The following is a 20,763-nucleotide window of genomic DNA, read 5'->3' on the forward strand; positions in this document are numbered from 1 at the left end:
GAGGCGGCACGGGGGAGCCCCGGACCAGGGCTGGCGCGCGCCTCCGAGCGCAGACGGCCGGGGGACTCTGTTCGCGCCTGCCCTCCCGTCCGTGCGTCTGTCTGTGTCGGGGTGAGCGTCTGAGGCTCCCGGGGCCAGTAGAGCCAGCTGGCTCCTCCAGCGCGCCGGAGCCGAGCGCCCGCCTCTCCACCGCACGGTGATTGGCGACCAGCGGCTCCCGGGCCCGTCCGAGCCCCCGGGCTGGTGCAAGGGCGTGGGATTCCCCGCTCCCGCTCCGAGGGAGGGGGCGCACGGGGAGGGGAGGCTGGGGAAGAGGAAGGGGGAGGGAGGGAGCGACCGCCGAGGGAGGGAGGAGAGCGCCCTGGGCCAGGCTGGGAAAACGTCACTGAAGCGCACGGAGGGATGAGCCGAGCAGGGCGGCACTCAGGTGAGTGGCGCGACTTCTCTCGCTGCCAGTGCAGACTTCTGTTTTACAAGTCTCCTGGCGAGACAGCCCAGGTGTTTAGCGTTCTCAGTACCTCCAAAGGGCCAGCTGCCCTCCTCTGCTTTATCTCGCTCACCTCGGACCCTCTCCTTGCAAAGGTGGGCCTTATTAACCCCTTGATAAGGTCGAGGAAACCGGGCTTGGCTGGGCTCCAGAGTACCTCGCTACCCAAAGAGTAATCCCGGTAACTCGCAAATCTCAGGCGGCCTGGAGGGCTGGAAGCAAGAGCCTTGACACCGGCTGCAGCTGTGAAAACCCAGGCTGGCTGGCGGTGGCCTCACCTCTTCAAGTGACCGCGTTTCCAGCTCCTCAAGATTGAATCCTGGCCCCAGACCCCGCAACGTGCAGAAATGAGCCGTAACATACACTGCTGCCATCTCCATGAATGCGCATCCCCTCTGCTGGGTGCTTGCTGATTACACACCACATTTATTTGATCTTTTGATCCCCACTGTTTGCAGTGATGAACAAAATATATTCTCCTCACAGGCTAATGGAAAAGACCCTCAAGGGATAACTCGACAATACCAGAACCAAAATGATCACAAATAGTCTACAGGAAAAGAATGGGGTCCTAAATTAGAAAGAATAAGAGCAGAAACTAATTTAATTGGAGGGGGTCTAAGAGTGGGTGTGTAACTGTAAGATGTCTGTTAGGAGCTGACATTTCAAAGAGGACTAAAGAGAGGGGGTCAGTTTTATAAAGAAAGGAAGGAGTGAGGTCTTGCATGTCCGGAGACAGAGCACAGTGTAAGTGAAGGTCTTGAAGTAGGAAACGTACCTGCCATGATGGAAGGCCTACAGGCCAGAGGGAGAGACAGAAACAGCAGATGGCCAGGTCAACAGGACCTTGTGGGCTGTGGGTGAAGCATGTAAGAAACTTAGATTTAAGGTGTGTGTGTGTGTGTGTGTGTGTGTGTGTGTGTGTGTGTTCAGAGTCTGTTTCACTGGATGCATCAGTGAAGATCTAAAGCTGGGGCTAGAAAAGCAGAGAAGGTGGCACAGCTTCTGTTTGGAAAGGCCTCACAGTGAGAAAATCTAGGTTAAACAAATCACGTGGGTTTCACGACGTAATCTGTTTAAGCTCTTGTGGCCTCCATTTTATAATCTGTAAAACGGGAGTTAAGCACAATATAGCAAAAGCATCGCAAGGATGAAGTGAATGTTCTTCTGAGCCCTTTATAAGTGGGCTTTAAAAATAAGAACAGATGATACCCGGAATTTCTTTTACTTATCCATCTTATGGCACACTTGAATTTGCATCAATATCACCCATGATGCTGGCTTTAAAATACAGATGCCTGGGCCACCAGCCATGGACATTCCGATTCACGAGATTTGGTGTTGGGCCCAAATATGCATTTGTAGCAAGCAGCTGTGGGTGATTCTGACCCAGGTAACTTCAGTGCTTTCTGCTTCTAAAGGAAGCTGGAGGGGTGCATGGTGTGCCCACACTTGGCCCAATGAAACCATGTCCCTGATCTGCATCTCTCCCGTGAGACACCTTTGCATGAAGTCATCCACACCCCTTTGGTCTTGCTCTTTTGCGACCAGGAGTAGAGGTTCCTCACCATGGTCAGGGCTTGAGTCTCAGAGAACACTTCTTACCTGTGCTTCTCACTATTGACCCTGGGGGCTGGATAATTCTCTGTGGTGGGAGCTGTCCTGTGCATTGCAGGATATTAAGCAGCATCCCTGGTCTCTACCCACTAGACGCCAGTAGCACCCTCACAATTGTGATAAAATGTTGTGATGTTACTAGATGTCCCTGGGAAACAAAATCACCCCTAGTGAGAACCTGGATGAATAGTGTGGACTCCAGTCCTACTCTGTGGCATTTTCTCCATTGATCTGGAGCCTCATAGCTTCTCATTCAATTGGACAAGTATTTGTTGAGTGCTCACCGCTGAGGGACTGGAGGCCTCCTCTTGAACTTCCTCTAAGTGTCCCATCCCCCACTGATTTTACAGCTCTTCTCCCATACCCTCGGAAACGTTTGCACCCAGGAGATCCCGACCCTCTGTGGTTTGGTACAGAAATCAAGACCCCCGTCTCATATACTCCTATGTGAGCAAAACTTCCCATTCCATTCATTTTCAGATGACTGGGTCCAATTTATTCTGTTGGGCTGGCACACAAACACTGCAAGCCCCAACTTCTGGGATGATTTTCCACACTCGATATTCTGGGAACTAGCCCTGCAATATGTATAAATTGCCTCTAGATGGTGACAGAGAGTCAGGAGCACATGGTCCTTTCAGCTGTGAACTGCAAAGGAGCACCAGCTTCTAAATTACTTGGAAATCTAAATCTGAACTGATTTTAAAACTATAAATCTAAGACACCATAAAGAATATCTAAAGTTCATAGTAATCTGTCTCAGTCCATTTGAGATGCTATAACAGAATACCACAGCCTAGGTGGATTAGAAACAACAGACATATATTTCTTACAGTTCTGGAGGCTGGGAAGTTCAAGATCAAGGCACCAGCAGATTCGGTTGGTGTCTGGTGAGATCCTGCTTCTTGGTTCATAGATGGCCTTTTTGCTGTGTCCTCACAAGGTGGCAGGGGCGAGGGATCTCTCCTATAGGGCACTAATCCCTTTCGTGAGGCCTCGGCCCTCATGACCCAATCACCTCCCGAAGCCCTCCCTTCTAAATGCCATCATATTGTGGATTAGGTTTCAATATATGAGTTTGGGAGAGGGATACAAACATTGCATGAACAAATGGGGAAAAGAAAAAAATTATCCCTTTCATGGTGTATTCTGTCATACTTAGCCCAGACCCTGGCACAGAGAAGACATTCAGTAAGTATTTGTAGGAAGGGAGGAAGGAAGGGAGGAAGGAAGGGAGGAAAGAGAAAGAGAGGAAGGGAGGGAGGGACAGAGAGACAGAGTGAGGGAGGGAGGGAGGGAATGGTAGGGAAATGGAAATGGAGAGATCACACAGTTTCACTCTTTTCCATCCTTTAAAATCAGTGGTACAGTTCTAGGTATTGGTTTCTCATCTTTTTACACTGACATAAGTTTAACCTCTTTTTCAAGATAATATGCTTTAAGTCACATACCTCCTCCTGGTCAGAGCAAGAAATAAATGGTGATCCCTGTTATTGATTCACTTTTTCCTTGATCTCTGCTCCATGAGGATGCAAGGGTCTCTTCCACAGAAAGAAAGAAACATTTAGCCCCTCTCCCATCACAGCTGACTTTCACAGAGGGATGCATTTTAAAGCTGCACTGAATGGTCCGTCAGGTTCTATTTAACAGGTTCCTGACGGTTTCCTGTAGAAGGCATTTTCATGTCCAAAGAGAAAGATGTCCAAAGCCAAGTATCCGAACCTAGAACAGGGTAACCTAGAAACAGTAAACAGGACTTATTTCAACACAGTAGCCAAAAAGAAAAATAAAGAGACGGAAACGGATTTCCATCCTTGAGCCCTGAGAGGCAAGGGCTGCTTCCTGGCCAATGTCTCAGAAAACAAGGTGCAGTTACAACCACGTCCTCAAAAACAGTGGGGAGGGGGAAAGGGAGGAGGACAGAGCAGCATCTTCTTTAGAGACAGCCGTCCAGAAAGATAAAGTGTTTCCTTCACCATGCAAAATAAAGAGTGAAATTCAAGCAAATGACATGCATAGACCGGTTTTCGTTAGTGACAGGAGATCGCCCGCAAACCCAATTTAGGAACTACCAACTGTTGTCTCAGCTCAAATTATATTTAGTCGTTCATGCCGCTTTCCTGGGACACTGACATCAATTTCTTCTCTTTGCAACCTGCGCTTGTCTGACTGTCTCTCTGTTAAGACTTTCTCTATTCATCTCAGCTTCCCTTGCTCTGTCTACATGTGCTGCTTCACGGCTCTATTTTCAGCCCTTTCCCAAGCCCTACAATTAAAAGTAGCTTGTCTGTTCCAGACTGGAGAGGCAGCATTACAACTAGACTCCCTATTCCCACAGACGAACTCAAGGCCAAGTTCTGCACTCTGTGTGCAGCAAAGAATGGAGCGTATATTTTGCCAAAGCTCTGGAAAATCTCAGGCTGCCCGAGAAAGGGAAATGACTCTTGTCTACATGAAGTATTCTCTCCTTCTCAACCACCAGATCTCATCACGCGCAGGCTTAGACATCTGCCCTGATGACTCCCAAACTCACAGGTTTAACACCAGCCCATCTGCCCGAAGCCGGGGACAGCCAAGATTGGGAACAACTACTGCTAATCAGGATCACCTGGGCAGTTGTTAGATCTGACATTTCTGGGCATCCCTATGAATATTCCAATTAAGTGGGTCTGGGATGAGGCCCAGACATCTGTCTTTGAAACAACACCTGGGTGTTTCTGATGTAACTAAATATATTACAAACCCGTAATTGTGGCCCACTGTACTTACACCTCCATGTGAATGCCAGCGCTGCTTCCTAGCCAATAGGGTTTAAAGCTTCTGAGATGCCTTTGAGTCTTTTTTTATTCACAGAGAAAGCAAAGTATAATAGAAAGAATAAAGGACGGGCTTGGGATTGGCTCCTTGACACAGTTTTGAGCAGGAAGGATTTGTTATTTGATTAGATCTTTAAATGTTGGAGAGAGTGATTTGCCTTCTAAACATTTCCATCTCCATTCTTCTGGTTTAATCCATGATTTAGACCTGCCCAAACATAATAACACTTTCTTTTGGGCAAAAAATGTCTGGCCAAAGCGGGGTTGGGTGTTGGGGGGGGTGGGGGTGGTGATGGTCCGGACTCAAGTGTGACTTGTTAGAATCATTTACTGGTGCTGATCTACACAATTTGGGAGAATAAATAAACCCGTGTTTCAGCTGAGGTTGTCACGATATGTGATTAAAGCCTGGATATTTCAGCAGCCATCCTCTTGAGCTGCAAAAATGAAATCCATCGAGGAGGAAGGAAAGAGGAAAATATGCACGCTCCAGTTTGAGACCATGATTCTTGTACCTGCGCCTTTAATCCTTGAAATCACTGCCATTTAAGCCAAGAAACCTCTTTCCAATTCCTTTGCCTTTTAAGTTGGTTTGTATTGGGTTTCAGTCAAAGTAGTCCTTGTATTTTTGCTATGTGACCTTGAATGCAGTCTTTTATGCGTTCATCTGTCACACAGGCTGAACTATCCTTATTTCACATCTTTTTTTTTTCATGAGGGTTGAATAAAACAGAAAATGTCTGATGCAGAACCCCAAACCACTGGTGCTTGTTAAATGACAGCTCTTCTGCCCTTTTTTGGGAACTTCTTTGAACCTTATTCCTGTAGCCACTCCACTTCCTTCGGCTGTGAACTGTTGCTTAGAGATGGATGTCATCTGAATATTCTTTCATCTAAACTCCAGGCTGGATCCTGATATCTTCCATTAGATTTAAGGGCTGCAGCTCCTAGACACAGTGTGCATTCATAAATGGTGCACCCGTAAGTTTGTTTGCGAAGTCTGTGAGCCTGTCTCTGGTTTGTAAATAAGTTAATTTGTATCATCTTTTTAGATTCCACGTATAGTATGATATGATACCATGTGATATGTATCTTTCTCTGTGTATGTATAACTGAATCACTTTGCTGTACACCTGAAACTAACACAACACTGTAAATCAACTGTACCCCAATATAAAATAAAAATTAAATGAAAAAAAATGGTGTGCCCTTCTGAGGCAGCATTCGAAGTTAAAGTAGCCAAAATTTGGAAGCTGTGCAAATTAGGACAAGAGTGCCCCTCTGGGCTACTGACTCCTTTGGGGGGGCAGGATTTAAAAGCCTAGGACCTATTGGATTCCATTTCAACTCAAGCCCAGGCAGGACACAGCCATCCACAGTGCCTAGCTTGGGTTGCAATCTTTTCTTAAGCCTTTCCTTATCTTGGCTTGGGGAAGTGAATGGGAGCAGAGATCCATCCCACCCACTGCTGAGTACTGCATTACAATTTCTAAATGACCATTTCATCATTTCCCCCCATGTACTCAGCATCCTTCCCATGTGTTCCCACTCTCTCAGAGTGCCCTTTCAAAAGGCTGGACCGTGTAGGTGAAGGTAAATGCATTGGTCATTTACCCTTCACTTCTTCTGCCCTCAGTCTCCTGAAACTGTCCCCACCAAGGCCAGACTCCAAAGGGTAATTTCATAATCATGAGATGAGAAAAGCTATTTTAAAATACAGAGAAATAAAATCAACTATACTTCAACAAAAAAATAAATTACAGGGCTTCCCTGGTGGCGCAGTGGTTGAGAGTCCGCCTGCCGATGCAGGGGACACGGGTTCGTGCCCCGGTCCGGGAAGATCCCACATGCCGCGGAGCGACTGGGCCCGTGAGCCATGGCCGCTGAGCCTGCGCGTCCGGAGCCTGTGCTCCACAGCGGGAGAGGCCACAGCAGTGAGAGGCCCGCGTACCGCAAAAAATAAATAAATTACAAAATACAGAGAGATCAAAATGTGTAAACCCTGCTCCTTTCACTCAGAGAGAACCATTAAAAACGTCTGAGAGAGAGAGAAACTGAGCCCTTGGCAGTGTATCGTCTTTAAATTGTTGTAGCATTTGAAATTCACGGTCACTGCTTCCTTTTCAAAAACCTCTCACCTGCTCAGATTCCAGGTCATTACCTTGTCCTGTTTTCTCCTTTCTTGTTTCATTTTTACTTATCAAAAAATTTCCCACCCTTTTTATGTCCCTTAAAGGTTGGCATCCACAGACTTCCATTCCCTCCCCTTGTCTTTTCTCATAAGATCACCTCTTCCGTTCCTGGACATTCACATCCCATCTGATGTGCCGGTGTCTCCCAGATCTCTTTTTCCAGCTCAAATCTCTGTTCCAAGCTCTAGACACACATTTCTAGCCACTTACAGGGCAATTTGACTGGCTGCATCAGAGGCACCTAAACTCAACAAGGCACCAAGCCTGAACCATCAGCTACTCTCCGTCTGCCACCATCTGCCCAGAACCCCAAGCTGGGAAGTTTGGGCATCTCCCCTGAATTTGGGAGGCAAAGCCGGGAGGGGGAGATTTATTTTTTTCCGCTGATCAACTTCTTTTATTTTTTTTAATTATTTTTAATACAATTTTAAAGGTTACACTCCATTTACAGTTATACAAAATACTGGCTATATCCCCGTGTTGTACAATACATGCTTGCAGCCCGTCTTACACCCAATAGTTTGTACACCCCACTCCCCGACCCTATAGTGCCCCACCCCCGCTGGAAGTCACTAGTTTGTTCTCTGTATCTGTCGGTCTGTTTTTTTTGTGTGTGTGTTTCTTAGGTCTGTTTTTTTTTTTTTGAATTTTTGAATTTTATTTATTTTTGATACGGCAGGTTCTTATTAGTTACCTATTTTATACATATTAGTGTATACATGTCAATCCCAATCCCCCAGTTCATCCCCCACCACCCCACCCCACCACTTTCCCCCCATGGTTTGATTTTGTCGTTATATTCACTAGCTTGTTGTATTTTTCAGATGTGGAGGGGGAGATATTTGTCATCAAACCTCACCGTGATTGCTTTAATTCAGGCCCTCAGCGTCTGTCACCCCTGAGACTGAAGAGAAGGGGCATCTCATCTAGGACAGACTCCCCTGATCACTGTGGCTGGGTGGGTTGGGCTGAGTTCAGCTGGGTTAAGTCCATCTCCCTGTGTTCCTACAACCTACCATTCCCTCAGCCTCTGATCGGTCAGTGAGACAAGCACAGTGGAGGCCAGACCCCACCCCAACTGTCACCGCCTGCTTAGAGCAGGGACGATGCCATCGACATCTTTGTTTCCGGTACCAGGAACAGGGCTCACTCACGGTGATACTATGTTGAATGGAAACCTCATTGCCCGGAAGGAAAACAATCCAGGCTGCTGAGACAGCCCTCCTTGGCGAGTCCCAACCAGGGAACTTCATTACTCCCACCTCCTGTGACAATAGAATCCACCACCCAACTGGCCCCACACCTGCCTGTGAACTAGCTCCAGCTCTTTTTATTGGTTTTCACTCCCTCCCTTATTCCCCAGCTTGGCCTCATTTTGTATCCCGTACCTCACCCTCCAGGACACAGTGGTCTTTCTTTTTTCCCCTTCCCTTCCTAACCAAACCGTTCATTCTCGTTGCTGTTCAAGTAAACCTAAGGGCCTTGAGGCTCACCGTGATCATTTCAGCCATAGGACTCCCCAACTCTGCAGATGGCCTCAACCTGGGTGCACACTGGCCAAATCCCAACCCCAGAGATCCTGAATTAGGGGGTCTGAATGCCCATCAGGAGTATTTTTAAAGCCCCCTGGCTCCAGGTGAATGTAAAATGCAGCTAGTCAAGACCCAACCATTGTCTGTTTCCTCTGTATTCAGAGTACAATCCCCGGACCAGCAGGCTTCCCATCACCTGCAGCATCTCAGTTCCAGCCTCGGACCTGAATCACGTCCTGCACTAATCAAGAACCTGCATGAGACCAAGGTCCCCAGGTGGTTGTACACACATGAACGTTTCAGAAGGGCTGCCGTAGAGTCAAACAGGTAGGATGGTGACACCACTGGGTAAACTTGGATAATCTCGTGCCCTCTAGAAGCCTCAGGCTCCCCCTCTACAAGATGGTGATAAAAACAGTACTGTCTCCCAGGGATGGACGGAAGAGAACTAGGGATCTTCATGACCATCAGGTGCGGAGGTCGATGAAGCACTTGATAAGTGGCAGTCTCATTAGCATTCATTCTCTCGCTCCCCCTGCCTCTCTCCATCCCTCTCCCTGCGATGGTTGGGGGTGGGCAAAGCAGGTCCACTCTTTATTTCTAGGATGCCAACTGTGTTATCCTGGGAAGCACAGCCAATAGGAGGCTGGCAGATGCCATATTAAAATCCAAATTAAACATTTCCAATTTTAAGCACAAAAGAAGTTCTGTTTCCCTTGATGAACCTGCATCACCTGAACCACCACCCTGATCTGGGCTGCTAGACACCCCATCTACCCAATTACACAATCACCTGCCCACCAGGAGTGCTGTATGGGGCCTGCACCCCGTTGCGCAGGGAGTCTGTTTCCAGAAGCTGCGTAGTGACTTTGGTCCCCACCATGCCTGAGGCTGGTGTTTCCAAAAGGCTACCGGGCACCATTTCAAGAGGCTGATCACTTAAAACCAAGGACTGGAGCTCAACTGGCTTCTGCAAGGAATTAATTGAAGGAATCCAAGGTGCCAGAGGGATCATTGTAAAAGGGATGGGAGGGGGGTGATTTCAAATTTTTACAGGAGTCTGGGATCTATTTAGAGAGGTTCCAAACATCAGGGGTGGTGTCCAGACTGCAACCCAATATTTTCTATTGCTCTCTTTCTGAGAGTTCAAGCATCCCCCGCGATTGCATGGAGTGTCTCTGAAAACCTGACATTGAACTGGGACATAATAACAGCCTTGGGACATCAGAGCGCTGGTGCCTGCTCTGCAGTACTGGACGTTTTTATGTGCATTACATTAAGAGCTTCCATCTCTCCGGACAAAGGGGGGAAGCGCTTCCATGGTGGGTGGCCCCAATTAAACCCTGTGCCTAGTGAGTTTCCGCCGAGGCTGACTGGAAGGCAGCCAGGGCTGATTAGAAAGCAGGTACCTCAAATGGCCCAGTGCTGCCATAATGAAAAGCCCTGGAAAACTGCTAAATGACACAGAGGAAAATCATTACAGTTAAACCCCCCACCCCATGCTCCCTCATGCCTAAAAAAAAAAAAAACAAAACCCTTCTTCAGGATTGCCTAAATATTGCTTTGCCCAGTGAGTTAACCGTACAGTAAATGAAAGATCTCTCGCAGACATGCAGCTTTGAACACACTGCTCTCATTAGGAAACAGTTCTCTGGTTTAAAAGCACAGAAAGAGAACGCAGACAAAAACAACCCCCCCACCACCGCCCCCGCCAAAAAGAAAGCAGATAATTTGCCTGACAAGTAGACTGAGTATGGAAGGTCTGCAGATCGGGCTTAAGATAAAAACAGTAATAAGTATTTGTTTTTTAATGATGACAAAACCAATACAAGCTGTTTTGTTTTTTTTTTTTAAGCGTTACGCGGGCCTCTCACTGCTGTGGCCTCTCCCGTTGCAGAGCACAGGCTCCGGACGCGCAGGCTCAGCGGCCATGGCTCACGGGCCCAGCCGCTCCGCGGCATGTGGGATCCTCCCGGACCGGGGCACGAACCCGTGTCCCCTGCATCGGCAGGCGGACTCTCAACCACTGCACCACCAGGGAAGCCCCAATACAAGCTGTTTTTGAAAACCTCAGAAAAATAAAGTATGATGACAGAACAAGCGTAATTCATCGTCCACCCCTCAAAGATGACCACAGATATCATGGTACCTTCCTTCTGGAAGCACTATTTTATATAGTTGAGAACTGCATTCAATATACTTCTGTGGATGGCTTTGTTTCACTAGTATTATATACGGAATATGTTGCAGGTATTAAAATTCCCTGCAGCACCATTGTTAATGGTTGGGACATAATCCATCAGAGGAGTGTAACGTAACACACTTAGCAAAACTTTGGAAGCTCTCTTGCTGTAGAACAGCTAAGCTATAACAGTAGCAGCAGCAGGGATGTCGACACCATTGCCCCCAGAATGGGGAAGAGAGGTGGGGACTCATATTCTGTGAGTTACACTGGGCCAAACGTTTTGCCAGGTAATGTTCTGTAGGGTTCCTCATTTCATTGTCCAACAGCACTCCAAGGGGGTTATTCTAACCCCCTTTAACACAGAAGGAAACTGGGGTTCACTGATAGGTAAGGTCACCCGCCAAGGTTACTAAGCTAGTGAGACACAGCCAGGATGATGACGCAAGCGTGTCAGGTTCTCCCTTCATTCTTCCTTCTCATCCACTTGAAGACACACAGCAGCGTACTCAAAGGGCATGAGTTTGGAGTCTAAGTGTCGTTTCACGTACCATGCAAAAGCTAAGTGCCCAATGAATACATGTTTCATAAATACCTTTCATTCTACTTTGAATTTCATGTACTCTCACTCACAAACCTAAAACCTTTTGTGGATTGCACCCAAAAAACGTTACATTCACGAGGCATATTTTTTTCCCAAGAGCTCCAATTAAAATTTTAATTTTATGTATGAAGGGTATCATAGGTTTAGTTAATAATGTAGAACTAGGAAAATTGAAGCACAGAGCAAACGTATGTCTCAGAAAGTTCCACTGTGGTAGACAGAGACTCGAGTTTGGTTGAGAAAGAAATGTAGTGAGGACAATGAAAATAATAGAAGTTACTCCCACTAATTAATTGCTTACTTGGTGGTGGGCCAAACACCCTGAATGTAACAGGGAAGAACAAAATCCGACTCCATGTTGGATCTGTTTCTTTTACTTTGACCTTTGCTTTCCACTGCTTTTGTTCTGTCTATAGCTACTGGCATACACAATGGCCTCCCTTGGGGAACCCTGCCCCTGCCTGAATGTTAAACTAAAGTGCCTTTGTTCAGGCCACAGGGAAACACCCTGACCCTGCCCACTTGTGAATGGCCGCAGTAAAGAAGATATGAACACATCCCGTCCCCTAGGATGGCCAAAACCAGGAGATATTTTGCAAGACTTATGGTCTTTTTACTTCCTCACCTCCTCCCCCTCTCTGTTCTATAAAAGAAACTGGCACCCAGACCCCGATAAGATGGTACTCTAGGACATTAGTCTGCCATCGTCTCAGATGCCCAGCTTTCTGAATAAAGTCTCTATTCCTTGCCTGAACACCTTGTCTCCCAATTTACTGGCCTGTCGTGCAGCGAGAAGAGCAAGCTTAGACTTGGTAACATGAACATTTAAAGAGCAGAAGCATTAAAGTACTCTGTAGCATCGTTGCCTAAGCTGGAAAATGAAAGTAAGAATGTCAAATGCACAAAAAAGTAATTCCTCGCTGACATAATTTGGGTAAGTGTCAGGGGTAGAATCTGAAAGTGGGTCTACTGTTTTTCAGATGCCAGATTCATCTCAGCCTCCTAATTTACTGGGTAGCATGAAGCCTTGGGCCAGTGGGTACAACACACCCCCCATCACGCCAGCAGGAGTTTCAGGTTTCCAGGGAGTCTCAACAGAGGAAGACACTCTACTCCTGGGATCCAGCAGCAGATGTCTGTGGAGCCATCCCTGAAGGCTTGGCCAGACAAGACCTCAGCTGGGAACGGACAGCATTTGAAATTCATCCTGAGCTTTCAGAGTTACGTTGCAAAACACCTTCATAATTCACCCGGATTATCCCTGGGTGCCATAATGCTCACCTGGCAGGCCACGGGCCTGATGCAAGATGGCATTTCTATGCTCAAATGATCAGGAAAAGGCACTAAGAGAAGCAAAAATCAGGGGCCTGCTGGAGGGAGGAGGAAATTGAGGGCAAAAGCATGGAGAACAAAAGCCAAAGACAATAACTATCAAATGGATGCAATGTAATGAGAAGACATGTGAACCACTTAAAAGGTGCAAAGAGAGGAAACAGTGTGTGAAAAGGTAGCATCCCGACATTAAAATTGGTAGGTAGTAGATTTTTACAGCTATTTAACTTTGACCCTTATAACAGCCCTGTGAGATTGCTAATATAAATAGCAATTGATAAACTCTAAGCTAGCACGTAGATTACAGTCTTTGTGAACCTTTTTAATTCCATCTTTATGTTAAGCCAGATGATGACTAGGTGTACCCTATCCCTTAAAATGTGACCACAAGTGGTGTGATCCCTGACTCCCTTGTATTGGGTTGGCCAAAAAGTTCGTTTGGGTTTTTCTGTAAGATGTTACGGGAAACCCCAAACGAACTTTTTGGCCAACCCGATACTATTGGATGTCTAGTGGCTTTGCCAGAATTGGAATGACTTCTAGACTCTGCCTCTCGTGTTTCCGCTGGCTCTCCCCAAACCCACTACATCCCCGGCTCTCACCTACTCCACTGTTCTCTCCTCTTCTCTGTCCTGCATCAACCCAGACACAGAACACAGCATCTCTTGTTTCCCCAAAACCACTCAAGAAAGGCATCTGTGTGTGTAGCAGTTGTCACTAAAGTTTGGGGACCCAAATGCTTTTTATTTTTCATTGTGGAAAAATACCATCTTGGTCAGGGTTCTCCAGAGAAACAGAAGCAATAGGACACATGTAGATACATAGGAGAGTTATTATGAGGGATTGGGTTTGGCTCACCCAATTATGGAGGCTGAGAAGCCCCATTGTTACCAAGCCTGTTGCCTGAGAGTCATACCCCTGCCCCTCCCTCAAATGGAAAGTAATTGCTCTTATCTAAGTTTCAGGATGAAGCTGCAAAGAGAAAAAACGTAAGAACTGGTTAGAACCAGCTAGGCCCAAGATGGCAGAAGATTTGACTTCCAGTCGACCTTGAGCCTCATTACACACTCATTGTAATACATTAGCATATACTAAATAACACACCCACAGGCGCCATGACAGTTGATGTTGATGATTGCCATGACAACAACAGAAAAGCCCATGTAAGGACTGAAAAGGAGAATTGCTTCAGTTCTGGGTCCAAACCATACCCAGTTTCTCAGACAGCTCATGAATATTCCTCCTACTCTTTCCAATGCCCCCCTTTTACTTCAACCCTCCAATATATTAGGTGTCTCCCCCCGAATTGGGCTGAGAAGTTGATTTACGAACTAAGTTCCTGCTTCTCCCTTTTTGGCTGTTGAATAAAGCTTGTGCTGTCCTAGTCTCAGCATCGGTTTCTTTATTGGCTGTGCAAATCCGAGCAGAAAATGAACCTCCCTGGCCAAGACAAGGGGTCTTGGCCTGGGATAGGACCCTGGCACAGGTCCAGTCAACCAGTTCATAACCACACGATCTGACATCTGCAAGCTGGAGGCCCAGGAAAGCCAGTGCCACAATTCCAGTCCAAGCCTGAAGGCCTGAGAACCAGGCGGGGGCCAGTGGTCTAAGTCCCGGTCCAAAGGCCTGAGAAAACCAGAAGTGCTGATGTCCAAACTCAAGGGAAAGTGTATGTCCCGGCTCAAGCCCAGAGAAGGAATTTACCCTTCCTCCTACTTTTGGGAAATTTTGTTCTATTTAGGCCCTCAGTGAATTGGAAGATGCCTACAGGCATTGGTGGGGACTGATCTCTGAACCTAGGCTACCCAGTCAGATGCTAATCTCTTCCAGAAACACCCTCACAGACACACCCAGGAATAATGTTTTATGGGTTATCTGGGCATCCTTAGCCCAGTCAAGTTGACACATAGGACTTCCCTGGTGGTGCAGTGGTTAAGAATCTGCCTGCCAATGCACGGGACACGGGTTCGAGCCCTGGTCCAGGAAGATCCCACATGCCGCGGAACGACTAAGCCCGTGAGCCACAACTACTGAGCCCATACGCCACAACTACTGAAGCCCTCGTGCCTAGCGCCCGTGCTCTGCAACGAGAGAAGCCACCGCAACGAGAAACCTGCGCACCACAACGAAGAGTAGCCCCCGCTGGCCACAAACAGAGAAGAGCCCACGCGCAGCAGTGACGACCCAACGCAGCCTAAAATAAATTTAAAAAAAAAAAAAGTTGACACAGAAAATTAAGCGTCACAAGTCCACACAACATGCAATTTTAACCATTTTAACCACTCGGAAGTGTGTGTTTCAGTGGCATTCAGTGTGTCCACAATGTTGTACAACCCTCACCACCCTCAGAGGGGTTTATATCACAGAGGTCTAAGCTGATTTAAAGTGATCCCAGATATTCTTTTCTTACAAGTCACCTGGCCACCCACCAGGTTGTGTGCCATCTCCCTAAACCCAAAGACTTCTCTCTCTCTCTGCCTTTCCTTCTCCCCTACCTTTTGTGCAGGACAATTTAGCTTCTGCCCCAGTCCAGGCCTATCTTAGCATATCAAATAACTCATTAATGGACTCTTGAACATTAGAAGGTCGTTCATGCCTTGCTTTACTCTTCAGTAGAACAGAATAACAAAAGCACTGATGTTTCAGATCTCCTTTCTGCTTACCTGGTCTCCACAAAAAAAGAAAAGCTGGAAAGAGATTGATTTCCTCATGGTTCTGAAGACTGCTGTTTCCCTCAGAAGATTAAAAATTCCTCTTGTTTTTAACTTTTTTTAAGTCTTTTAATTGAATTTGTTACAATATTGTTTCTGTTTTGTGTTTTGGTTTTTTGGCCGTGAGGCATGTGGGATCTAGCTCCCCAACTAGAGATCGAACCCGCACCCCCTGCATTGGAAGGCAAAGTCTTAACCACTGGACACCAGGGAAGTCCCTGTTGTTAACTTTTAAAATATAAAAGCTAGGATACATTCTCTCACCCATGGAGCTAGGAGTGAAACCAAGCCGAATCTTCTCATCATTAGTTCAGACTGACCGAATGGGTCCATGTATAAAGGTTGATCCAATAGACCAGAATTGGCATGAGACTGAGCTCAGATTTCTCAGTGGGAAGCCTTTCAAACTACCCCCAACCCCTCCAAACGGGTTGATGACCCTTCTCTCTGATCTTTAAACACTCAGTATTGTTACCGAACCAAACTTGGGTCTACTCGCCTGCACGCAGTAAGGCCAATCTTACAGATACCAGGTTGTGGTGAAGGAAAGTTCAGTGTTTATTGCAGGGCACCAAGCGAGGAGAACAGATGGTTTGTGATTTAAAACCCTGAACTCTGATGGGTTTCAGCAAAAGTATCGTTTTTTCTTTTTTTGGCGGTACGCGGGCCTCTCCCTGTTGTGGCCTCTCCCGCTGCGGAGCACAGGCTCCGGACGCGCAGGCTCAGCGGCCATGGCTCACGGGCGCGGCCGCTCCGCGGCATTTGGGATCCTCCCGGACCGGGGCACGAACCGGTGTCCCCGGCATTGGCAGGCAGACTCTCAACCACTGCGCCACCCGGGAAGCCCCAGCGAAAGTATTTTTAAAGGCCAGGTGAGGGAGGGGCATCCCAGGGTACGCGATCAGCTCGTGCACAAGTCTCTGATTGGCTGATGGTGACGTAACAGGGCGGTGTCACAGGGGTTAATGTTACCAAAACTCAGGTGCCAGTAGGTCTGGGGGCTACGAGCTCATGATCATCAGGTAGCTAAATCTTCCATTTGGTGGTGGTTTTAGCATCTGTAAAACAACTCAGGGAATGTGCCTCAGATACTATTATCTAGGTACTTCAGAGAGGAGCTACAGCAGAGGATATGGGGGCGAGGTCTCTCCCGGGAAGGCCCCATAGGGTCCTGCTCGGTTACAGTATTTTGCTCTGTCACAGCATAGTGAATTAAATCAAAAACTAGAATAAGGTGGGATGGCTTCCCTATTGGACTTTGAGCCTCTGAGATCTAGGGGCTAAAAATGGTGGATTAAATGGTGGTTTTCAACCGCGGTCATTTCCTATACCCAGGGGACATTTGGCAATGTCTGGAGACTTTTGGGGTTGTCACAACTGGGTTAGGGGTTGCTACCGGCGCTTATTGTGCAGAGGCCAAGACGTTGCTAAACATCCTACACCGCACAGAACACAACCCCCGCAATGAAGAGTTATCCGGTCCAAAAGGTCAACAGTGCCAAAGCTGAGAAACCTTGATCTTAAAGGTTATTCATTTAGCAAATATTTATTAAGTACTGTCTATGTATCATACCTTGTACTAAGGGTTGGAAAACTTGCTCCTGTTTCCTTACCGTAACTATTTTTGTGATAACAGTCGTCAACCCTATCGAGCATTAAAGGGAGTAGCGTCCTATGTTAACTCTTCACACATCTAATATTATCATCTATAATCTTCACAATAACTCTGTAACGTCATTATCTCGAATGATAGAGTAGAAGCTCAGAGAGGTCAAGTAACTTTCCCAAGGCAACACAGGGTCTGGCTCAGGTTTCCTGATTCCTAACCGTGACACACAATTGCCTACCAGGTTAAAAGCAATTGGGAATCATAGTCTATACCTCCTAGGGCTGTTATAAAGATTATTTATGTGGTCTCACTTTTTGTGTTTAATGACTCCATGAATATAATAGGCTTTCAGGCTACAGGCTTGAAAATGACCTTTGCTATGGTGGGTGGCTTGACAGGTGCTAGACTGTCACTTGAGGTAAAGAGAGAAGACAGGACATCTAAAAAGTGGCCATGACTGTAGAAAATATTGAATGCCAAATTATTCCCCAGGGATGATGAACCTTTGTTGCAGACCCTTTATAGGAGAACAAGCATATGTGTGTGTGTGTGTGTGTGTGTGTGTGTGTGTGTGTGTGTGTGTGTGCGGTGTGTGTTGGGAAGGGGAGATTTAGTGGATGGCAGAAAACAGAGAATCGTGGTAAACAATATTGAGGAGAGCCTGGACCAACTGAAAAAAGAAATATCTCCATTTCTTAGAATCTCAGTCCACCCCTTTTCAGTAACTGTTTCCCTTTCCTCTGCGCCCTCTCATTTTACCAGGATCCTCTGAGAAGGAATAAGTCCGCAAGGATGTTAGGGGTCACGTTCGTAAGAAGAAACAGGGAGGAAACAGGATGTCTGAAGAACCCATCAGCCCATGATGTGGGTCTGACCCCAAAAGAAGGACAGAGGGAAGGATGGTTGACTGGAAGTGCTCAGACTTCTGTGAAATCTAAGGAAGTTTCCAGAAGGCCAGGGAAGGGGCCTCAAGCCAAAGCCAGCCAGCAGAGGCGTCTTGTGTTTCCTAGGAATGGGCCTGCTTAGTGTCACTGCTGCGCCCACCGGTTAAAAGCAGCCCAAGGAAATGGCCTGGCATGAAGGCAGCAAGGGAATTCAGTGTACAGCAGCTGGGCCCTTGGTTGGTTCCCCTCCCTGGAGTTGAACGTTTGTGAGATGCATTCTCATGACCACCACGCTAGGTACTTTTTTTTTTTTTTCCTGCGATACGCGGGCCTCTCACTGCCGCGGCCTCTGCCGCCGCGGAGCACAGGCTCCAGACGCGCAGGCTCAGCGGCCATGGCTCACGGGCCCAGCCGCTCCGCGGCACGTGGGATCCTCCCGGACCGGGACACGAACCTGCGTCCCCTGCATCGGCAGGCGGACCCCCAACCACTGCCGCCATCAGGGAAGCCCCACAGGTACTTTTAAATGTCTAATAAAACACCCACAAATCTGTCTTCGATTCAACTAGACATGCATGTCCTCAAACACATGCCCTTTGGGCAAGCAGCGTGTCACCTGCCTGTCCTCGGAATTGAACTCGAGCATCTGTTTGTGGTGCTAGCTTAGAACCAGTGAGCTCACCTGCTTGCAGGACATGTGATACCTGCCCCTCTCCGTGTACAGGTGATCTCTCACTGCATCCCACCTCGCCCCAGAATGATCTATGATGCCGTTTTGCTTCCTATTAAAACCTGTATCTCTGCTTCGACTGTCTGGCCCTCCTATTTCTTTCCGAAGCCACTAGGCCCAGGATAATAAGCTATAAACACCTCATCATGTGTAAACAATACCTCTCTGAGGTGAGCTCCAAGCAAAGAGGCAGTGCAGTCGTCATTCCTCTCCTGCCGGTCCTGGTCACCCTCCCGAGGGCAGCTCGTATGATGGGAGGGGCAAGTCTGAGCCTCTGGATCCTGGCCAGCCAGCTGGGAGTCCTTTGGTGGGACCTGAAATAGTAATCAAGCAGAGTGGATGGAGGTGAGGGGCTTTCAGAATCCTACCTGAGTGCTCTGTAGGTGGCCGCAGGGCACTTGACTCAGATCCAACAAAGGCACCTGGCTCCAAGCTGGCATGCAGCCAGTTGCAGAGGGTAAGATTGCTGTGAATGATGGTGTCTGCACTCAGAGTACACTTTATTGGTGTGTGTCTCTTTAAAACTAATTCCTCACTGAAAGATGTTTGAAACCTAAGCCTCCCCAACCTCCCTCTCCTTTTTATTGTCAGTTGCAGGCACTTGTCCCTGTTGAGAAGCAGGAGAGTCCTGCTAAAGCAAATCCCTGCTGGATATTGAATCCCTGAGCAACGCCAGGCACAGTGGTTGACGTATGAAGCTTCTCCCAGGTCTGGAAATGACTAAGCCAAGAGCAAACCTGTTCATCTCCCAGAGCAGCCAAGGCTGTATGTATGTAGTGCAGTAAATGAAGAAGGGGTGATTTCTCAAAAATGTTTGGAATACACTGATGTAGTAACTGTTTTCTAAAAATGTATGTGGGGTAGTACAATGGTTCTTAAAGCCTGGTCCTCAGACCAACAGCAGCAGCATCACCAGCGGACTCGTTAGAAATGCAAATTTTGGACAAACTCACACCTACTGAATCAGAAACTCTGGGGATGGGACCGAGTACTCTGTTCTATCAAGATCTCCAGGCGATTCTGATCATCACTAAAGTTTGAGAATCCCTGCTCTAGAGACAGAGATTGTGTTTTCACCGATAACTAGAACACAAGACAGTTTAACTATGTCATAATCATTTCATCACAGCATATTGGTTCAAATATTTGTTGAGCTACTACTATGTTCTAGGCTCTGGGCTTGGCATGGGAAGGTATCATGGTAATTGAAGAGACATGGTCCTTGTGCTCACAAGCTCATCTTCTAGCCAAGAGAACTGATATTAGTCAAACACAGAGATAAGTATACAAGCATCAGTTATTCGAGGTGCTGTGAATGAAATCGACAGACCTGATCCAGTATGGGAGATTAAGAAAAGCTTCAGCAAAGAAGCTCTGCTTTTTGAGATATAAAGGGAATACAGATATTACGTTGGTAAACTTTGGAATGCAGGTGGCTTTTCAGGCAAAGGAAACAGCACGTGTCAAGGCATCTGGATGAAGGTGGCTCATTGAAGGGATTGACAAGATCAGGGTGGCCGACATGCAGAGATCAAAGGGCAGAGAATGATGACACAGGATGCATAAAAGAGGCTTGGAAGGATCTTAAAAATTTGGTCTTTATTACAAGATCCATGGCACCCAATGAAAAGCTTGAAGACAGGGATGCGGCCACATGAGGAAATCAGCACTGGGAGAATTCCCAGTCTGGTTGACGCGTGGAGGATGGACTGGGAAGGAACAAGGGTCAGGGGTACAATTAGGACGGCAGTGCTGTTGTGGAGGCCAGAGGTGAGGTCGGGAGGCCAGGGTGGTGAAGGTGGAGATGTAGAGACATGGCAGGAAGTGAGAGGCATTGGCAAGAGCTGATCCTGGGGGCAGGGAGACAGAGTGCTGTTTCTGGCTTTGCAGCTAGAGGGATGGGCATACCATTCAGTGAGGTGACACCTCTGAAGAGCATGTAGTTTGAGACAAGGTGAGGTGAGAGGTGAGACACGAAGAAGGAGGCTTTTCAAGTGCTGAGTTTGGCCTGTCCTTGAGACTGACAGGTGCATGCCCGGAGTAGGATCTCAGAGAAAAGATCCAGGC

The 20,763-nt window shown here is 47.3% G+C and overlaps 1 protein-coding gene across 1 annotated transcript in view; it reads right to left on the bottom strand.

Annotated features, from left to right (window-relative positions):
* The window catches only part of ADAMTS18 (ADAM metallopeptidase with thrombospondin type 1 motif 18), a 155,268-nt gene extending 154,401 nt beyond the window's left edge, over positions 1–867 (bottom strand). Inside the window, exons 1-3 of the mRNA XM_024735716.1 lie at positions 766–867; positions 519–648; positions 26–304 (exon numbers count right to left, since the gene is read on the bottom strand). Coding sequence (XP_024591484.1) covers positions 26–304; positions 519–648; positions 766–867 — 511 coding nt within the window. The remainder of the gene's footprint in view (positions 1–25; positions 305–518; positions 649–765) is intronic.
* Positions 868–20,763: the final 19,896 nt, after the last annotated feature.

Source organism: Neophocaena asiaeorientalis, unplaced genomic scaffold (genome assembly GCF_003031525.2).
Source record: "Neophocaena asiaeorientalis asiaeorientalis breed wild unplaced genomic scaffold, Neophocaena_asiaeorientalis_V1.1 scaffold40, whole genome shotgun sequence".
NCBI classification, from domain to species: domain Eukaryota; kingdom Metazoa; phylum Chordata; class Mammalia; order Artiodactyla; family Phocoenidae; genus Neophocaena; species Neophocaena asiaeorientalis.